A 21,111-nucleotide genomic window follows, 5' to 3' on the forward strand; every position below is an offset into this window, starting at 1 on the left:
CGACCTTCCATGAATACCCACAGACCGCCAGCCTCCATGCTTGGTTCTGTGGATGGAAGCTTAGGGTCCCTCAGGTGCCAGGAAGTTAACATTTTAGCAGTGACAATATTCCCAAGGACTTTCCTCTTTCTGAAAGGGACATTTTAAATGTTCCTTTTAAGTCTACATAAAACTATTTTCATTTCGAAGGCTTTTTGAAGGTTTTCTAGATTAGCTCTCTTACAAGGAATGTTTGGAATTGAAGAAGAAAATGATCCATATCCTCTCAAAGACAGTCTGGCCGGCAGAATGAAGACATTCCTCGTCAGGTCCAATGCTCACAGTCGGAAAGCCACTTCACAAATATCTACTGGAGAAACAAACGGCCACCCTGTCGGGCTTCCCACTCCCCATGTCGAACTGGCTAATAGAAACAACTGAATTACCTAAGAGTTCAAAGTTAAACATTTAGTCATTAAAACTACCATCGTGGTAAAGATAACCCAGTTTTTCAGGAAAAACAGATCAGAAGCCCAATTCCCAATTTCTTGTATTTGTTCCCTGTTTTCCTTACTCAAGAACCTATGGACTGAAACCAAGGTAGACACTAGTTTCAGCTTCCTGGTGTTACTGTAGAAGGTCTGGCCACTCTTTTAGGATATTCTAACCACCAGAACATGAAGAAACGCTACCTATTTCCAGTGCTGGGTTCTAATGCTCAACTACAGGGTTACTTAGCTTAGCCTCAACAAACACACTTCGCTAGCTTTCATTTTCACAAAATGTCTAAAAACATCATAACTTGCTTCTACAGCAATCAGTGCTAAATATTACACAGAATCAAACTGCTGGCATGAAGAAAAACCGCAGTCACCAGACGTTTGCTGTTTCTGAAATTTAAGGAGGTAGAGAATTTGTTGTTCCTAAGAATATTCAAAATATTCAAAAGTGGACAGGCTTGATAAAGCACCAGAAACAGAACAGGAAGAGCAGCCCCACCGTCTGAGAGTTCAGCCCTGCCCTTGAAGGGAAGTTTAAAACAATGCCACAGCCCCACTTTAGTTCCAGCCTAAAGTCAAGCAAAGCTGGGGCGGACAACATGTCAAAGCCCAGAGAGCAGTTATAGAACCAGGCTCTCTGTGTGCACAGACCAGCTGAGAAGACTGGGTGTGCTGGAGAGCCAGACACTCCCTAGAGCTCTGTTAAACAAAGTCCCTGAGGTCTTTAGAGCACATTCATGGCCTGGCAAATAGTATCACCTCTGAGAACATCACAGTTTTTATGTCTGTAAAATTCCACTATTCTAAAACTTGAATTTCCACCTTAAAATAAGACGGACATCAATATTAACTACAAACTAGTTAACTAGTTAACTAGTGGGGAGGGAACTGGAGAGAGGGTACTGTACTTAAGAGCACGTGTTCATGCAGAAGACCCAGGTTGGATTCCCAGCACCCATATGGTAACAACCATACAAGACTCCAGTTCCAGGGGATCCAATTATCTTCTAGCCTCCAGGGCACTGCATGTGTGTGGTGCATAGCCATACATGCACACAAAACACCAACAGATAAAATAATAAAAATAAATTAGAAAGAAAGGTTTTCCTTTTTCATATGTTCCACTGTCATTTCACATAGAATAAAAAATAAATAAATAAGGGCGCTGGAGAGATAGCTTAATGGTTAAGAGCACTGACTGCTCTTCCTGAGGTCCTGAGTTCAATTCCCAGCAACCACATGGTGGCTCACAACCATCAATACTGGGATCTGATGCCCTCTTCCATCATGCAGGCATACATGCAAGTAGAACACTCATATACATAAACAAGCAAAGAAATAGACAAGGAAATAAATCTAAACTTTAAAGAAATAAAATAAATAAAAATAAATAACTCTGCAACATAAGAAAGTTCCAATGCCATTAAACCTGAAGTATACAAATGCAAATATTTCAACCTTATTTTTAAAACAGATTGGTCTTTAATTTTTCTAAACTCCCAATTTTATAATTCATCATATCCCAGTACACTAAAAATGACCATGACTTCTTGTCTGCCTTGGCTTGCAGGTAGAATTGCACAGTGTATTAGAATGTGTATATAATTAGTGTGTGGCCCACTGTGCTGGTTGGCAGATGCCTTCTTTACTCTCAGCACTTGGGAGGCAGAGGCACATGAGTCTCTAAGTGTTCAAGGCCAGCCTGGTCTACAGAGTGAGTTCCAGGACTTCCGGAGCTGCCCTAAACACAAATAAGTAAAAGTAAAATACACATCCGGAAACTGTGAGGTGTAAATTTTGTCTTCCCCCCACACAGCAGACTCAACTTTCAATTCTGCCCTATTTCCAGTCAGTTTCACTTCTGGATTTTCTACCCCAGAACTAAGAACGTGATTCTGTCAAGAAATCTTTAAGTAAACACAAAATAAGAACATGGCTTTTCGGGGTTGGGGATTTAGCTCAGCGGTAGAGCGCTTGCCTAGGGAGCGCAAGACCCTGGGTTCGGTCCCCAGCTCCGAAAAAAAGAAAAAGAAAAAAAAAAAAAAAAAAGAAAAGAAAAAAGAACATGGCTTTTCCTTTTAAAGCAAAACTAAACATTTTCACAAGAAGAACAAAGAAATTACAACACAGAAAGCACGTAAGTTCCTGGTGGCATTCCTCATGGTTTTGTTACAAGAGCCATCCTGCTCAGAAGTTCCAACGCCTTTATTTTAGGATACACAACTATAGGCTGCATTTCTTCCCCTTGAGTCAAAGAGGTTTGATAAATATTTAGGGATGGAATAACACACAGGGCAGAGCACTGTGCTGGGAAGGCAGCTGTGCCCAGTATGACCCGGGTGTCCTCTACGCCTGCCCTGGCCTTGCCAACACAACACTAAAAAAGAAGAAATAAATTGGCTTTAAGAAGCAAGTATGTATGGCCAGACATGGTGGTGCGCACCTCTAATCCCAGCAATTGGGAAGCAGAGGCAGGTGGATCTCTGTGAGTCCAAGGCCAGCCTAGGCTTTATAGTGAGAAGCTATCTCAAAAAAAAAAAAATTATATATATGATGATCACAAGCATGTTAGTGGAAATGAACACACACCACTGGCAAATTCATTAAACATTCTATCTGCTTCTGTCATTTTGTTACAGTGTTTCAATCCCATCTGTCACGATTTGTATATGCTTGGGTCAGAGAGTGGCACTATTAGGACGTGTGGCCTTGTTGGAGCAGGTTTGTCACTGTGGGTGTGGGCTTAAGACCCTCACCCTAGCTGCCTGGAAGCCAGTCTTCCATTAGTAGCCTTCAGATGAAGATGTAGAACTCAGCTCCTCTTGCACCATGCCGGCCCAGATGCTGTCATGTTCCCACTTTGATGATAATAGACTGAGCCTCTGAACCTGTAAGCCAGTCCCAATTAAATGTTGTCCTTAAAGACTTGCACTGGTCAGGGTGTCTGTTCACAGCAGTACAACCCTAACTAAGACACTATCCAATCACCTCTCTGTAAGCTAGTAAATTCTTTAAGGGAACTCACATAAGTGACTAAATACTGAGTTACACTTCATAAGCAACACACTGCTAGGGCAGATGCTGTTGGAGTGGGTGGATACAGTAAATGGCAATTGGTGGCCAAAAACAACAGTCCCTAAGTGGAAGCTCCCTGTGACTTTTGAGAAAGTTACTGAAACCCTAGGTTCTTCGTCTGTAAAAGGATAGGAATGTCCAGTGAAGCACTGCAAACTGTATAGATACCTGTCCTCAAAGGGAGAGGAAGCAAAAATCCCTTAAGTGTGGCCTTCACAGAGGGACACAGAGGATGGGTGCCAAGGAACACAGTGGAGAGGAGTGGGGTGACCCAGGCAGACCTTCAGCAGGGCGCCCTGCTGAGCACAGCCTGCTGTGTGGTGATGCTGTGGTAAGCACTACCTGCTCACTACCTGTGGTGATGTGCAGGAAATGCTCATCTTGGTCTTCAGTTCCTGGTACAACGTTTTACCTTCTAATTTCCCCTGCAGGAGTTGGAAGGGAAATCTTCTTTTCTGTTTTAGGTGTTTGACCATGGTTCCTGACCTAGATCATTTCCAGGGAGCACCTTCTGGTCTGTCTAGTCCCTTTTGGCAGGCTCCTGGATGACTGGAACTATCAACCCCACTCACCTAGAGAGACAAGCTGGTAATGAACAAATCACTGATGATGTCTACACAACCATCTCAGGAAACCTGAGGGTAGGCACCCTGAGGACACGGAAGCTTCCATTCACCCCATTTCCTAATCAGTCTCTTCCGTCTGGCTGCCCCCCATCTCCTTTACAATAAACAAATGAACTGAAAAGTTCTCCTGGCCTTGTGAGCCACTCTAGCAGATGATCAAAACCTAGGGGGTTGTAAATTCCCTCCATTTACAGCCAATTGGCCAGAAGTTCTGGAAGGCCTGGGTTTGAGATTGGCATCTGAAGAGCAAGGGGGCAGGGCTGGGCCTTTAACCTGTGGACTAGATACTAACTCCAGGTAGCTAATTTCAAGTTTAATTATAGCTCATGATACCGGTACCCACTGGAGGACTACATGGTTCTGGGGAAAACACTTGGTATCAGAAGTGCAGTGTTGGGGGTGGGTTGTGGGGGAAGACACGTCAGCTGGTGAGGACCAAAGTTCAAATCCATGAAGACAACTAGTGTAACAGTATATACACATCTGCTATGACAAAAAACGGTACTTCACCCGTAAGTCTTGCTCTTAAAAGCCCTCAACTCTAGCATAGCTACGAAAAACAATCCATACTAGTTCCAGGACAGGAGCATCATAAAATCATCTGAACAGCATCAAGACAAACAAACAAAAGAAATGTAAGCAACTGTCACCGCTAAAAGGAGGTGGGCCAACTAAAAGCCACATGGGAAAAGGGTGAAAAGCAAGGGTCGTTACCTCGATAGTTGAGCATTTCAAACTTGGGACTGGCACACAGTGGGTAACTCCCACAGGAGGGGCCGGCCCTGACACAAGCTCCCACGAAGACAATGAACTTTGAAAACATTAAGCTGAGGGAGATCAAGGTGGCACAAAAGCACAAACACTGTAAGAATCCAGGAGCCCGAAGAACCCTGGTGGTCAAATTCATGGAGACAGAAGGTACAAGAGAGTTTTGCCAAGCAAGGGCTGGTGGGAGGGAGATGGAGAGCTGTTTATTATGTGTGCGGGTTCTTCTCGGGCTGGTGAAAAAGTTCCAAGCATTTCCAAGATGTTCTTGATGGCACTGAATTCCACACTTAAAGAAAATTATTAAAATGGACACAATTTTAATAATAAAAATAGATAGATGGCTCTGTTAAGAGAATTTACTTCTTACAGAAGCCTCGGGTGCAATTCCTACCACCACCTGGCAGCTCACAATCAACTGTAATTCCAGTTCCAGGGCAGCTGACACCCCCCTCTATACTCTGCAAACACCAGACGCACATTTGATGCATGTCTATACATTCAGGAAACATACTCATGTGGATAAAAAAAATAAATAAATCTATAATATACATTTTTTTAAGTTCAAGGCCAGCATGAGCAATTTAGTGACACCTTGTTTCAAAACAAACAACAACAAAACCAAACGACCAGGTGTGTGGTACACACCTGTAATGCCAGCACTGGGGAAACAGAAACAGGTAGGTCTCTGTGAGTTCCAGGCCAACCAGGGCTATACAATGAGACCTTGTCTAAAAGAGTGGTAAAAGGTTGAAGCTGTAACTCAGTAGAAGAAGAGAGAGGACTTCCCTAGCTTGTGCTAGGTCCTCCGTTCAATCCCATGATAATAATGATGATGATGATGATGATGATGATGATGGTGGTGGTGGTGGTGGTGGTGATGATGATGATGATAATGATGGTGGTGGTGGTGATGATGATATGATGATGATGATGGTGATGATGATGATGATGATGATAGTAACCAGGAGAGATGGCTCAGTGGGCAAGCATTGCCCTGAATGTTGAGAGGAATTAAGTTCAGATCCCTAGAAGTCACTTAAAGCCAGGCTAGGGAACTCATGTGCCTGTAATCCAGAAACTCCTATAGAAATGGACATAGGAGACTCTTTGAAGCTTACAGGCCAGCAAGCTTGGCATATGCCACAGAAAAAACAAGATTTTCCTTCTCAAATAAGGCAGAAGCCACACCTGAGGCTGTCCTATGACCTCCTAGTGCTATGCTCCCTAACTAACACAGAAACAGGAGCACATACACACAGATAAATTTAACAACAACAACAACAACAACAATAATAATAATAATAATAATAATAATAGCTCCAAACCCACTTCTCTCAAAAACAAACAACAACAACAACAAAAAAAAAAGACAAGAAAAAAAGATTCTTCAAGACTATAAAAATTGAGCACAATTAGAAAAGTGAATTTTAAAAACACAAAAATTGCTTCTCGGAAGAAATTAAAGTAGCAATAAAACATGTGATGACACTAACGTTCTAAGGTTGGGCAGGAAAGCTGAGACCATGTGCTTCATATACTGTCCAATCAGCAGTGAGCGAAGCTTTTAAAATATTAGCCAGGCAGTGGTGATGCACACCTTTAATTCCAACACTTGGGAGACGGAGGCAGGGGGATCTCTATGAGTTTGAGGCCAGCTTGGTGTACAGAGTGAGTTCCAGGACAGCCAGGGCTACATTGAGAAACCCTATCTTGGGTAGTAGGGGGAAATATAAATATATATATATATATATGTATATATATGTATGTGTATATATGAAAATTTTATATATATACAATCTAAAGAAATGCACGTTTAAATAACAAATACAGACATGTGTATACACTGTGTGTATGTATGCACTGCACACATATGTCCTCTGAATCAAATAAAATCAGGTTAGAAAACAATGACCAAACCTGGCAAAAAATGTAGAGAAGTAGGCTCTGTTATAATGGTACCACTGTAAATAGGAAGGCCCTTATGATTTTAAATACATAAACACACACAGACGCAGGGAGTAGTAGTACCCACTTTTAATTCTAGCAGCAGAGACAAGCAGAGTTAGCGACCAACCTATTTAGTCAGTTCCAGGCCAGCCAGGACTATGTAGAAATACCCTGTCTCAAATAAATAAACACACCAACACACTGCCTATCTTGTGTTTTCACTGTTCTATCTTTATCCTACAGAACATCACATGTATACAGAGATCCTTCCACATAGCCACCCAGTGCAGTGGAACAGAGATTTGCTGGAAATAGTCCATAAGCCCTTCAACAGGGAGAGTCACAGCGCGCGCGTGTGTGTGTGTGTGTGTGTGTGTGTGTGTGTGTGTGTGTGTGTGTGTGCGCCTGCATGTGTGTTTGGCAGGCGGGATGGCACACACCTGCAATCCTAGCACTCAGGAAGCTCAGACAGGAGTTCCAGAGCAATGTGCACTAAGACCTGTCTCCAAAAAATGGGGTAGGCAGTGTCTCAGGGATGACAGAGAAGGTGTCCACTGCCCTCCACACACATGTGCAGCCAATACACACAAGCACACATACATACACAGACAGATGAAAAGGGTAGACGATGAACATATATCTGGAAGTCTAAGAGAAAGTCTAATGGCTAACCTTTGTCATTTTTTTAAAATGAAAAGGATTAGCCAAGTCAGGAACACTCAATAAGAGGTCTTCAATTTAACATCAAAGAAATCAAAGCCTCGTGCGAGATTAAGTGTTCTTGTGTACTTGTAGGTGAGTTTTCTAAAAGTTCCTATTACAAAACCTTTTTTTAATGTTTTATTTTCTTTTTTTTTAATTTTTTTTTGTGTGTGCATTTGTATTTTGCTTGAATGTATGTCTGTGTGAGGGTGCCAGTCCCCTAGAACTGAGGTTACAGTCAGCTGTGAGCTGCTGTGTGGGTACTCAGAATTGAACTCCAGTCCTCTGGAAGAGCAGCCAGCGCTCTTAGCTGCTGATCCTTCTCTCCAGCCCCTTTTTGATAAATTCTTAAAGGAACGTGTGACCTCCAAGAAGGAGAACAACATAATCACTAAAAACTTCTAAAAATGTCTGCATTCCAAGTATCTGAGAATGCGGTTAGGAGGTTTTGGAGGAGGAAATTCTCAGTTAAGCTTAATATTAATGACATGGTAAATGTCTCTACCACAATAAAAACTAGATAAATGTTTTATCTTGAGATTCCTAAATCCAAGGGAGTTCAGCATGCTCCTCTTGGATGAGCCTGTACTGACTCACTAAATAATGACAAATACCAACCAATAATGAACGAGCAGCACAACTTCAGAGTATATGATGACTTCTTGATTAAACAACAGTTAAACAGAGAAGACCTAGAAACAGGCGACTAAAGATTTGAAGTACCGGTCACACTGAAGGAGTGGGTAGACCATAGCTAGTAGTCAACCATGAAAAGAAAGGTTCCGGGTTAGGTATGTAAATTAAAATAAGGCAAACTAACCAGGGCATGGAGGCACATGCCAGTAGTTCCAGCCAGGTGTAGTTATGCAAAACTCCTAGAAGCTTAGGAAGCATAGGCAAGTTTATAAGTTCAAGGCCAGCCTAGTCTACATAGTGAGCTCCAAGATAATCAAGGGCTATAAAATGAAACCATGATTAAATAATAATAATAATAATAATAATAATAATAATAATAATAATAATAATAATAGGTTTTGGGGATTTAGCTCAGTGGTAGAGCTCTTGCCTAGCAAGCGCAAGGCCCTGGGTTCGGTCCCCAGCTCCGAAAAAAAAAATAATAATAATAATAATATTTAATTTTAAAAAGACAAACTACACATCTTATACACAATTTTGTGGGCCTTCTTGGGAAAACCCAAATCTTTTCTAGAAGCAGATAGGGAAGAAGGCCAATACTGGACTTGTATTATGGTGTAAATTAATGTTAATCAACAAAATGCTTATTTTAAAATATATTTGTTTCCCCAAACTTGTGCATTTTGGTCTAGAGAGAAGAATTAATATCAACTACAGAAGGAATGTGTTTTGTTACATAGGCTGCCTCACAGTTCAAGGATGACGCTCCCAGAAAAAAACTGTAAATAGCATGCCAAGTTCTCACACAACATCCAGCTGCACACTTAGGACACTATACACCAATCCAGAAACTCCACAAACACTGACAAATGGAGTTGAATTGAGTTCACGGGCAGTGCGCCTGAATTATTTCTCCTAGTTTTAAACTGAACCGTTATTACTAGAACAGGCTCTAGTCAGGAAATGATGCATCCTCTTCTCCAACCCGACTTGTTTTCAAAGCTCCCCTAAACTATGCCCATCTAGATTCCTGATTTCTCCTGGCTGCTTCTAACAGTGCTCACTACTGCTTCTCCCAGCAGGCCCTCACACTCCACCTCCCACACATACAAAAATTCACATTAATGCCCAATCCACAACTGCTCTCCCAGCCACCCTCTCATCCTCCACCCTCTCATCCTCTCCTGCGACCTCGAAATTCAATACAAGCCTCACGCCCTTCCAGCTCCTAATATTCTCCATAAACTCCTTCTCCTATGGCACTACAAAACCAGGGCACATGCCTTCTGATCTTTTAAATATTCTCCTGTCACAGAGTCTTGCTTCCCCAGTTAATGCTGCTTCCCTACTCATAGGGCACCGGGTTGGGGGGTGGGGATGAGGGGACAACATCGCTCTTTCCTTTACATTCCTATCCACTCCGAGCCTGGCCCTCTCTCCCACAGCCTCTGCGCTCCGGTGTGGCTCCTTCCTGTCTCTGGCAAAGATGGAAAGTTACAGGAAGGGTCTGAGGGAGGTTGCTCTGTCCTGCGGACCGTGGAGGAGCAGCTGCTCAAGTCTAAAGCAAACTATTGCTGCTGATGCACAAGCTGGAGCCGGACTCTGTATTTGGAAATCCAGCCCCACCAGAAATACTAATAGAGAAGCAATAGCAATAGGCAAGCTTGTTCCTAGAACTGAAAAAGTGGGACAATAAAAACAGTTATCTCATGGAGTTATGACGATTCAATGATCACTTTGCACAGACCCAGATTGGTAACCTCTCCATGACTGACAGTTTCTCCAAGTCCTCTTCAAAGCTAAGGTTCCTGCAGAGTCTCCCCTGAGGGACTGAGGGAGGGCAGTGGAAGATGTACTGATAGGCGGGTGTTGCCAAGAATTTTGTCAGATCCCCAAAGTCAGTGTTCTCTTGTCCTCATACACACACACACACACACACACACACACACACACACACACACACACACACACACACGAGATCCAAAATAGAAATATATACTTCAAATCCTCCTTCCAGTGTGCCATGAGGATCTAAGATTTGAAAGGAAACCCTGACGTCCCAAATACCTTCCTCAGGAGGAGCAGAAGAAAGCACCCCAAAAACGATAGGAGTAAGTACAGAAAACCGACTCCTCGGCGCGGGAGCGAAAGGGAAAGCGCGGCGGCGGACGGCGAGGCGCAGGGTTCCCCGGCGCCTTCCTGAAGGGATGCGGGGGTCTGAGCGCGGGAACGGCCGGGGTGGGGGGGTGGGGGTCCTCTCCCTGTCAGCCCTCTTCAGCCCCGCGAGCCCCGCCATCTCCGCCCCCCGGCTCGCGGCCCGCTCACCTGCTGAGACGGCAGCTCCACATGCAGGGCCCGCGTGGGGGCACCCGGTGTCAGCGCGGCGGACGGGCCCGGGGGTGGCAGGGGCACCGGGCCCCCGAGCGAGGCGCAGGAGCTCATCTGGACCCCTGGGCCGCCGAGCGGCCGGGTGGGCAGTCCTCACGCATCGGCCGCCGCCTCCCGAGCTGTGATTCGCCGAGCCCCTACAGCCTAGAAACGAGGCACCCGGGAGCCCCGGCAGCTCCGCACCCGCTCTGGCCACCGCCGCTAGCTAAGGAAGAGCCATATTACCGCAGTGCAACCCCTCCACCCGGCCCAGAGCTGGCGTCCTCATTGGTTCCGTCCCTGAGAGGGCGGGATCCGGCAGCGGCCAAGGGACGTACTATTGGGCAGCGGGCCCGTCCGTCGTCGGCCGCAAAGGCTAGGGGCGGAGGGACTCTAGGATGGCCTCAATTGCGTCTGTCAAAACCGGGCGAAACTTGAGGCGTAACTTCTCTTTGGCTCAGCCTAATTGGCCCTTTCACTATTGAGGGGTGGGGTCTCTTAGGGGAGCCTCGTGGGCTATTGCTCTAGAGCGCTGTCAGTTGTCGGTGAAACAGGGACGGCGTCTTGATTAGGTAGAGCGCGCGCCTGGGAGCTCGTGTCACGTGCAGAAGTCTGGCAAGTCACCTGATTAGTGAGAGTCAGTCTTCTAAGCCACTTCCGCCCTAACCTAGTTGCTATGGTAACAGAGCCTCCATTGGAGGGCGGAGACCGCCTTGGCACCAGCTGAGTCGAGATGGATGGTCTGTCTTCCCGAAGTGTTCTCATCCTCGTCCAAAAAAGCCGTGCTTTAAGACTGAGAGGGGAAACCGCCACTGAGCAGCGATCTCTGAGACCAGAGGTCCATCGGACAGTCCACCAGCTCTTCAGAGACCCACACAGACCTGCAAGTCCACACCCCTTCTAGCTTCTATAACTAGTAAGCTTAGCCAACAAACTGTGCCAGCCAGTCAAGAGACTATCTCACCTCTGCGGGTGGATTGCTTATGCTCTGCCTAGAAAGCCTTTACTGCTTTGTGACTAACGCTTGCTTAGCCATCATATTTCAGCTACGGCAGGAGTTCTTTCTTCCAAAAGACTTCTCTGGGACTCTGAATTAGGAAACTTGCCTTTACCACAGACCTGCTTATTCTATTGTGTTGTCATTGTTTGTTTACTTGCTTTGTGGGGCAGTGGGGCGGCCGGGCGGGGTGGGGCGGGGGGATGAGACATGGCTGACCTGCTACCCACCATGTAGTAGCTCAGTCCGCCTTGGCTCCCCAGGTGCTGGGATTACAGGAGTGTGCCACCACACCAGCCTCCACATTGTCTTTTAATAGGCATTTAACACATACAGCAGCCACTTTGCCTCCCCGAATTCAAACACTCACACGTGAATTCCTCAAGCAAAGGACCTTGTCTGATTCATCTCCGGATCTCCGCTGCTAGCAGCGAATGGAGATATGAATATGAAGGTACAGCTCAAATGCTCTCCCTTCCCTGAAGACTTCTTGACCATAATAGCAGCTTTAGCCATTGCTTCTATAAGTAGCACTGAGTCATTTCGCAGGATATTGATTCCCCTGTCCTCATAGAGTGTGAATTTCTCCACCACCTGGACTGTTATACCTGAAAGAACACAGTGTTCAGAGAGGCAGACAAAACAGGAAGCAGGCAGTTGGGGATTCTGACTGCTACCTTCTAGTTTGATCGCTGAGCAGGCCAGTTCCCCACTGTCTAGCCATGTGTTGAATAGTACTGGTGTCATTGTGGGGGATAGGTGGGCCAATATATGAAGACCCCAGCATATAATAGATGGACTTAAAATCTTTTACTGAGTGGGAGAGTGTGTATATATAGCTCAATGACTGAATAGATGTCAAGTATTCACAAGAACTTGGGTTCAGTCCCTAGCACTGTTTAAAAAAAAATGATGTGTAGCTGGGCATGGTGGACTCCCATCACTTGGAGGCAGAGGCAAGTGGATCTCTGTGTTCAATGCCAGCCTGGTCTACAGAGTGAATTCCAGGACAGCCAGGGCTACACAGAGAAACCCTCTCTCAACAAACAAAGTATGTGCACATGCTTGTGTGTGTGGACACATTTGTGTACACAGGTATGCATGCATATATGAGTGTGTGTGCAGAAGTCAGAAGTCAATCTCGAGTATTGTTCCTCAGGAGCCATCCACCTTGGTTTTTATGATGAGACTCCCTCACTAGCCTGAAATTTACCCGGGCTAGCCAGTGAGCCCTGTGGATCCCCTTGTCTCTGGGTTTAGAGGTAAGCACTGCTATGCCCAGCTTTTTTTTTTTATCAGGATATTGGGGCTGGAACTCAGATCCTGGTGGTTGAACAGAAAGCACTTTACCAACTGAGCTATCTCCCTAGCCCTTCCCCCTTCATAAAATAAAAGGTAAGCATATTAAATGTCAGAGGAAAATGAGTTGCATCTGACCTTAGAAATTAATTGCTTTGACGTCACAGTCTCTTATTTTGAGCAGTTCCTCGTGGCTGGAGCCTCAGCGTGGGGTCAGGTGTCTGTCGAGAAGTGAACACTTGGGAAATTCCAACTCATACCTAGTTCAAGCCACACAATGCCAAGATCCAGTGGAATTTCACAGAAAACATTTCTGTTTCTAAACTGTGCCTGCTTGCCAAGGCTGCCATATCAAATTACACAGGCTTGGTCGCTGAGAACAACAGAAATGTGTTCTCCCACAGTTCTGGGTGTCGTCTCTCCTTGCTTTTCCAGCGTCTGGTGGCTCAGATCCTTGGCTGCATAATTGCAGTCTATGACTCCTCCTAACATTCTCCCTCTTCCTGTGTCTTCCTTCTCCTCCAGGGGCATTTGACATTGGCTTTAGATGCCCTACTCATACTTCATCTGGGGATCCTTCATAAAGCCAGGCAGGGTAGCTTATGCCTGTTGTAGCAACACTCAGGCAGTTGCCATGAATGGAGTGGACTACACAAAGTTCCAGGCCAGCACGGGCTGCAGTATAAGACCCTATCTCAAAAAGCGCAAGAGAGAAGGAAGAGAAAGGAAGGGGAGAGGAGAAGAAAAAAATATGTAAATACCCCTTTTTTTCCAAATATGGTTTTTGGCCAATGACACAAGAAAAAGTGAAACTATGGGCCAGTGAAATGGCTCAGAGGATAAAGGTGTTTGCTGCCAAGGCTGAGGATCTGAGTTCTATCCCTGGAACCTACAAGGCAGAGGGAGAGAACTCACTCTCATAAGTGATCCCTTGACTTGCATGTACACACCTATAGCATGGAGGAGCTCACACACATACACATACATACATACATACATACATACATACATACATACATACATAAAATAGAAAAATGGACCTAGAGAGAGAACACAGGATCTTTTCATCTTCCTTGGGTCGTCCCTTCCATCATCCAGCCTTATTACTTTATTCAGTCAACAAACGCCCAGAGAGCTCCTCTGCTAGGTGCCAGGGTGTCAGCCCCTTTCCTAGCCAAGTCCAAAATGAAGAGTTGCCAGCCTGATCCCTCAGTACTAGTGCCCAGGGAGACCCAAGGGCAGGCACCCATACAAACACAGACACAGTGGAGGGGACATTTAAACAAGGGTACTGAAGAACCAGTAGTCGAGGGAGAGTGTGTCAGCAGAAGCTGCTCTTCCCACGCGCTCTCACTGGGGCCAGGCTGCTCGCAGGCTTCCTGCTAAACACCAGAATGCATACAATACAGGAGCCATCTCAGATATTTCAGCCCACGAGACTCCGACTCAAGCGCTAGGGGGAAACTGAGGTCGCTGCTTGCAAAGTATCCAAGGAAATGCAACTAGAATGTGCTGGGTGCTAGAAACAGCAAGTGTTCAAGAAACACACCCTGTATATGCTATCATATATATGTAAATGTATAACCTATCATATATGATATGTTATTCTAATGCAGTGGACATTCTTTGGAAATTAGTTTGTAATGTGGCAGTTTCAACATACGAAAAGATACTTTAAATTGCTTAGAATTACCATATTTATGCAGCCATGTGTGTATTTCCCAGAGAAATGTTTATCTAAGTCAGTGGCTCTCAACCTTCCTAATGCTTAGACCCTTAAATATAGTTCCCCGTACACCCAATACAGTGGTTGTGGTGACCCCACCACCACCACCCCAAATAATTTTCATTGCTATTCATAACTGTAATTTTTCTTCTATTATGAATAATAATGTAAATATCTGATGTTCGGGATATCTGATCTATGACCTCTGTGAAAGGGTCATTCGACCCCCCAAACAGGGGCCACAACCCACAGGTTGAGAACCCCACTGATCTAAGTGTAGAGAGTATAGATGACAAAGTGGCCAAGTCCAGCACACATGCAATGGCTGGAAGGTTGAAGGTCAGGCAGAAACACATTCTCTCCCCCTGCTGCCCCACTGTATGAGTGGCTCTTGAGAGGCTAGAGGACAGGTCAGAGCTGTCTTGAAAAGGTTTAAAGCATGATGTCCTGGTTGCTTTTCTATTGCTGTATAAAACACTATGAACAAAGCAATGGATAAAAGAAAGCACGTAGCTGTGTTATGGCTTCAGAGGGTTAGAGCCCATCGTGGCAGAGCAGAGGTGCAGCTAAGTGCTCACATCTGCGTTCACAACCTCAGGCAGAGAGAGAAACAGTGTGGATGCCATAAATCTGTTAAAACCTCCAAGCCTGCCCCTGTGACACACCAAGGCCACACTCCTATCCTTTCCCATTCTGCCCCACCTACTGGGGACCCAGTATTGAAATGTGTGAGCCTACAGAGGCCTCTGTCACTCAAACCAAACTTAGTTAAATTAAATGTATCCCTTCTTCTCAGTGGAGCCTCTTCTATTTGTTGCCTTTGTTCAACCAGATGCCTATTAGACCTTGCCCAGCCTGAGACACCCACACTCAGGAAAGTGATGTCAAGAGCACCCTTGGCTGGGGACAGTTGCTCACTCAGTCAGTCCTCAGTGCTGACTGCTGAGAGGACGTGTAAAGTACACTGAGAGACCATGAAGGGACGTTCCAAACGACAGGGTGTTGGCCAGAAAGGAGAGAACAGACAGAGTGTCCTAGACAGACAGAGCACACCCCGGCATCAGCATGGTTTGACTGAAGCAAAGGCTACAAGGAGGGCATTGGCAAGGAGGCTGGAGGGGGAAGGCAGGTCCAGTGAGAGAAACCTGACAAACTGGCTGAAGAACTTCTGTTTGTGGGTGACAGGAAGTCACTTAGGATAATGGCTAGATAGCCCTGGAGCAGCAGTGTGGAGGGGGCAGGGTGAGACAAGCCAGAGGTTTGCACAAGACCCAGTCAGAATTGTGAAACCAAAAGGCAGATTCCCAAGGAGCTTATGCACACCAAGCCTACCTGAAGGGTAGTTTTCCTCTTTTCCCTTCCAATCACATTCCTGAAAAGCCTTTCTGGATCTGAGTTAATGGTTACCTCCTCTGGGTTCCCCCATGGCTTCCTGCCATGTCTTCATCAGTATATCCATGTGTTGAGTTATACTGGGTAGGGTATGTCAGTCACCTTCACTCTGTGTAAACCTCTGCTTTTGATCTCTCTCTCTCTCTCTCTCTCTCTCTCTCTCTCTCTCTCTCTCTCTCTCTCTCTCAATTCCCAGCACCCAGACACCAAGGGAGCTTCACAAGCGTTACTGAGTAGACAGCAGAATAAAGTCACTGAGCAAATGGGTCACAAGGGCTCATCATTGTGTCCAAATACCTGAGGACAAGCAATTTAATAAAGAAATGGGTTATTCTGTCCCGTGTTTCAGCCCTGTTGTTTGGGGCTGTGGCAGCCACAGTGCATCATGGCAGGTGTGTATGTGTGGCAGAGGAACTCTTCTCTTCATGGCCACCACGACTCTAAGAAAGAGAAATGAGAAAGGTCGCGGTTCCCAAATCTGTTTCAAGGGTCCATTCCCCAGTGGCCTAACTTCCCTCACTAGCCCCTCCCTCCTAACCATCTTCCCAAAGTCGTAGGGAGCAGCCCTCAACACATGGGCCTGGGGGAGAGGGGCATCCAGGAGGTCCAAGCTATAACACCTCCGCATCTCTCCAAATGGAATCTCTCCAAATGGATCTCAGATCCACATAGAGAAAAGGAACCGGCCGAGGTCACACAAAGTGTGGTCTGCTACAGAGGCAGAGGCTTGTACTTGCCCCATCCCTATAGTTTCATGGTCCTGATGTGTGCACAGGGGCCTGGGAGCATGTGGCAAGCCAGAGAAACAACACTGCTGCACTGTAAGGGGTGTAGAACCCCAGAGCAGATCTAGCAAGAGGTGTCCAGAGGAAACAGACCCTAGGAGTGGGTTTCATGGTGAAGCCTGAAGGGCACAGAGGGGTCAGCTGTGCAAAGCCTGGTGTGAGCAAGGGGAGGGGTCAGAGCCTAAGGAACAGGAGCAGCAGCTTGAAAAAGTGGCGTGAACCACAGAACTAAAGAGTCGGCCAGGTGCAGTGAGTGGGGAGCACTCGCACTGAGGAGAAGTGAGAGAGAGGGTCAGTTTTTACAGAACAAGCCCATGCCAAGACTCAGTGAAACTGGACTCTCAGTGCTTTGGTTCCTATTTGTGTGAAGTGCTCCTATGTGTCGTTTCAGGAGGCAGAGGCTGCTCTATCTTTCAGGCTTTAGCACCACAGACTCCACGATCGGGCCCCTCAACTGCAAGGGATGAAGCTGGAGGTCTGGCAGGGGCATTCCTCTAAGTGTTGCAGGCCGCTACACCATGAGTTGGCGTGTCTTTGAAGTGGACAGTTGTTGAAGGGTTTAGACAAGGGAGTGGTGTGATCTGATTTATATCTTGGATGTGTTACTCTGGGCATCAGCGAGATGGCTCAGTGGTAAAGGTCACTGCCCTCAAGCCTGACCACCTGAGCTCCATCCCCAGGGCCTGCATGGTAGGAAAGAGCCTATTCCTCTTAGTTATCTCCTGACTCCCCAGGCATGAGCATGTACACACATGCGTGCACTCGAGCGCGCGCGCACGCACGCACACACACACGCACTCACGCACTCACGCACACATGCACATGCACTTCAGTGCATACACATAAGATTATATTTTTGACATGCTGAAATAAGCATGGTGGTGCAGGTCTGTACCCCAACTCTTGCAAGGTAGAGAGGTAGGTGGATTCAGTTCAAAACTAGACTGGATTATATGAAACTGTCTCAAAAGGGGCGGGGGGGAGGATAGAAACACAGTGTGTGTGTAGCAGGGGAAACACTATCTTGGCTGTGGGAAAACCCTGGATATATAACATAGGGATTAGAAGACTAACCCAGAAGTCTAAAGTCCAATATCAATCTAGACCTACATTTTTTAATTAATTAATTTAATATATATGTTTCCTTCATGTATGTATGTATGTATGTATGTATGTATGTATGCATACCATGTTCGTGCCTGATACCTACAGTGGTCAGAAGAGGGCATCAGATCCCCTGGAACTGGAATTAAGATAGTTGTCCACTGCAAGAACAACCAGGACTGATAAGAATTTGAGGTCAGTTAGGGGTCCAGAGTGAGCACCATACCCGTATGAGCAGCAGAGTGAGACTTTGTCTTACAGATCAAAGCTCAGGATCTGGAGAGATGGGCTCACAATTAGGAGCACTGGCTGCCCTTCTGGGGGACCTGGGTTTGATTCGGAGCCACCACGTGGCAGTTTCCTACCATCCGTAATTCCAGTTCAAGAAGCTCTTGCAACCTCTTCTGACCTCCACAGGCACTGGCACGCACACAGTACAGTACACCAATGCCCAGAGAAATGAGGGAGACAGTGATGGAGACTGAACACACGGAGACGACACAAAGGATCTCACTGCCCAAGTCTGGGCAGTCTGAGAAGAAAAATGCTAGTGGGATGGGCGATAGCTTAGTTGGTAAAGTGTGGGCCACATAATCGAGTTAGAACCCATGCTCTAAAAACGCTGGGCATGGTGTCATGAGCTTGTATTATAACACAGCACTGGGGAGGCAGAGACAGGTGAACCCCTTGCTCAATGGCCAGCCAACCTAACCTAGTTGGTGAACCCCACGTCCAAGTGCATGACCTTGTCTTCAAAAAAAAACAAGGTAGTGTTCTGAGGTATGACACCAAGGTTGACTTCTAGTCTCCAAATGCTTGTGTACATGCCAGTGTATAGACACACACACACACACACACACACACACACACACACACACACACACACACTGATAAGATGGCTTATTACCCACTACGTTAAGAGATAAAAATGTTTCATAAGGTTGCACTTTACATAGTCTCAAAATGTGGGGAAAAATAGAGGAGAAAGATGTGGCAGTTATTATACATATACACATACATATATACATACATGCATACATACGTACATACGCCTCTGCACTCCAAATGCTGAGATTAAAGGTGTGTGCTACCACCATCTGGCTTTATTTTTTTTTTTTTTTTTTTGGCAGTCACCATATTAACAGTGAACCGAGCCATCCTGACTGTTATCCATCAGACAAAGTGATGAAAGAGGTCATTATCATGCTGAGACAGTCAGCTGGAGTAAGCCAGAGGAAACGAAACAGAAATGAAGAGTGCTCTAGAGACCCTGCCCTGTGTTCAATCTACAATGTCCACAACCAGCAAGAAAAAAAAGAGAGCAACTGTGTCAGGTAAAGGGAGAACTAACTACCTTGTCGCCTTGAACCTGATCCATTTGCTATAACAGACATTAAGGGAAAAGATGATGTGTATCTTTAATGCTAGACTTACGTGAGTTCAAGGCCAGATTTGTCTACATGGTGAGTTCCAGAACCAGACCTAGTCTCAATACACAGAGAGGTGACATTTGAGTCAGGCCTGAGGACTGGGTGGGAGCGAGGGTCATATGTGAATCTCCCAGTCTCCCCGGCTTCATTGTGCCTACACTTTTCCATTTCTGCAGTGGGGGAGATGAGACTAAAGCCAGGACGCTAGGCGGGAGGTGAGGGCTCAGCACGGAGCTCTGCCCCCAGCCCGCTTAGGTTACTGGGCAGAGCGCCCGCACCCGCCTCACTTCTTTGCACTGTATCTGCAGCTCCCTCGTGAGATCCCTTTTTAAACTTTTTTCTCTTGTTCGTTTTATAACTTCCAAGAGCAAAATGAAAGCACACGTTACCCTTTTCACAATATTTGGCTCAGTAAGATTTAAAACATTAAAACTTGTTGATTTACTGATCTATTAACGAATGGTCACTGTATTCAAGGTTAGGTATGCAAAGGGAGGTTTTTAGCCTGGAGACGGATTTTTCTTTGTCAGCCTACTATGTTGTAGAGGATGACCTTGAACTCTTGATCCTTTTGTTTCCACCGCCCAGTGCTGGGATTACATGCACAGACTACCATGCCTAGCAAGACTTAGATTTTAAGACTATTAACTTGTGTGCTGTGTGGCAGGCATGGTGATAAGCAGTTTTGTGTATCCTAGCAACAGCATGTGAGATCAGAAAGGTCAGGCTGCCGCACTAACTTCAGGGGTTTTAGTTTAGTTTGGTCTGATGTTTTGAGACAGGGTTTCTCTGTGTAGCCATGGCCATTCTGGAACTTACTCTGTAGACTAGGCTGGCTCAGCTCAGAGATCTGCGTGCTCCTGCCCCCCAAGTGCTGGAATTAAAGGCGTGCGCTGCCGCCACCGCCTGGCTGTAAGCTCAACTTCTAAAGCAGTCTAACTTTGTTACAAATTATACATTCCATATTCTACTTAATATATTGGAGTTCTTTTCATTTTTTGGTACATTGGCTGCCTGTAGCTGTTTCTGTGCTTCAGTGACAAAATTAAATCACAGCTACCATTTTCTGGACAGGGCCTCTAGGCTAAGCCCTGGGGTGAACATTTTCAGTTCGTGTTGTTCAGGGGCAAAGATCTGTGCATTTTACAGGTGCAGAAGCTGAGGCACTTACAGGCTGGTACCGACTGCTGTCTGCCATGGAGACAGCAGTGGTTACAGGGCATTCCCAGTAGTCTATGATTTAGGGATTAAAAAAGGAAATCATTCAGTTCTCAGAACTGTGGAGATATTGACAGGGATCTTTTAGAAATGAGTGTTTTGCCCATAACCTTAATGTTTTAAGCACCTAGGAACCAAGAGCACTGAATTCAGGCATTGAAAGCTGATGGGCTGTGTGGTAGAGGTGTGTTCCCTGGCCCTCTACATCAAGTTTTCCCAGGAATGTATTCTAGATGGTGGCTAAGTTTCCTCTGAGTTCATTAATCTGGCTTCTAGCTTAGGACAGAGCTAGGTACTTGTCAAAATGTGAGGCATTCAGACAACCCTGTCACATTTGCCATGGAACCATTCTCAGCGCCCCCTTGTGGTTGTGTCTGGGATCCAGGGGACGAACCCTGGAAATGACTCAGAATGCCAGGGTTGCAATCCCCATTCTCTGCTCAGCAGAGGATCTTCTGATAAGGTAGTTCCTTCTAGCACAGCAAAATTCCCAGCATGCAGCTGGGGTCCCCAAACTATAGTTGAAGATCAGAGCTGGCTTCAGCTCTGGACACACTGCT

At 45.9% G+C, this 21,111-nt stretch overlaps 1 protein-coding gene and 1 long non-coding RNA gene across 8 annotated transcripts in view; one reads left to right on the forward strand and one right to left on the reverse strand.

Moving 5' to 3' along the window:
- Uvrag (UV radiation resistance associated) overlaps positions 1-10,857 on the reverse strand; it is a 257,835-nt gene extending 246,978 nt beyond the window's left edge. For 2 of the 4 annotated variants that reach the window (XM_039113238.2, XM_039113255.2), the window contains exon 1: positions 10,559-10,695. In XM_039113238.2, coding sequence (XP_038969166.1) covers positions 10,559-10,675 — 117 coding nt within the window. In that variant the 5' untranslated portion in view covers positions 10,676-10,695. Of the gene's footprint in view, positions 1-10,558 lie in introns of all 4 variants that reach the window. The other 2 variants (NM_001401542.1, NM_001107536.1) reach the window with 2 other exon arrangements.
- Positions 10,146-21,111, forward strand: part of LOC120099889 (uncharacterized) — a 29,404-nt gene continuing 18,438 nt past the window's right edge. Inside the window, exons 1-4 of one of the 4 annotated variants that reach the window (XR_010060695.1) lie at positions 11,378-11,516; positions 11,917-12,051; positions 12,897-12,992; positions 19,034-19,237. This is a non-coding gene — a long non-coding RNA (uncharacterized LOC120099889). Of the gene's footprint in view, positions 10,345-11,286; positions 11,517-11,916; positions 12,052-12,896; positions 12,993-19,033; positions 19,238-21,111 lie in introns of those variants that run through there. The other 3 variants (XR_010060697.1, XR_010060696.1, XR_005499329.2) reach the window with 3 other exon arrangements.

This window comes from Rattus norvegicus, chromosome 1, assembly GCF_036323735.1.
Source record: "Rattus norvegicus strain BN/NHsdMcwi chromosome 1, GRCr8, whole genome shotgun sequence".
Lineage (NCBI taxonomy): Eukaryota > Metazoa > Chordata > Mammalia > Rodentia > Muridae > Rattus > Rattus norvegicus.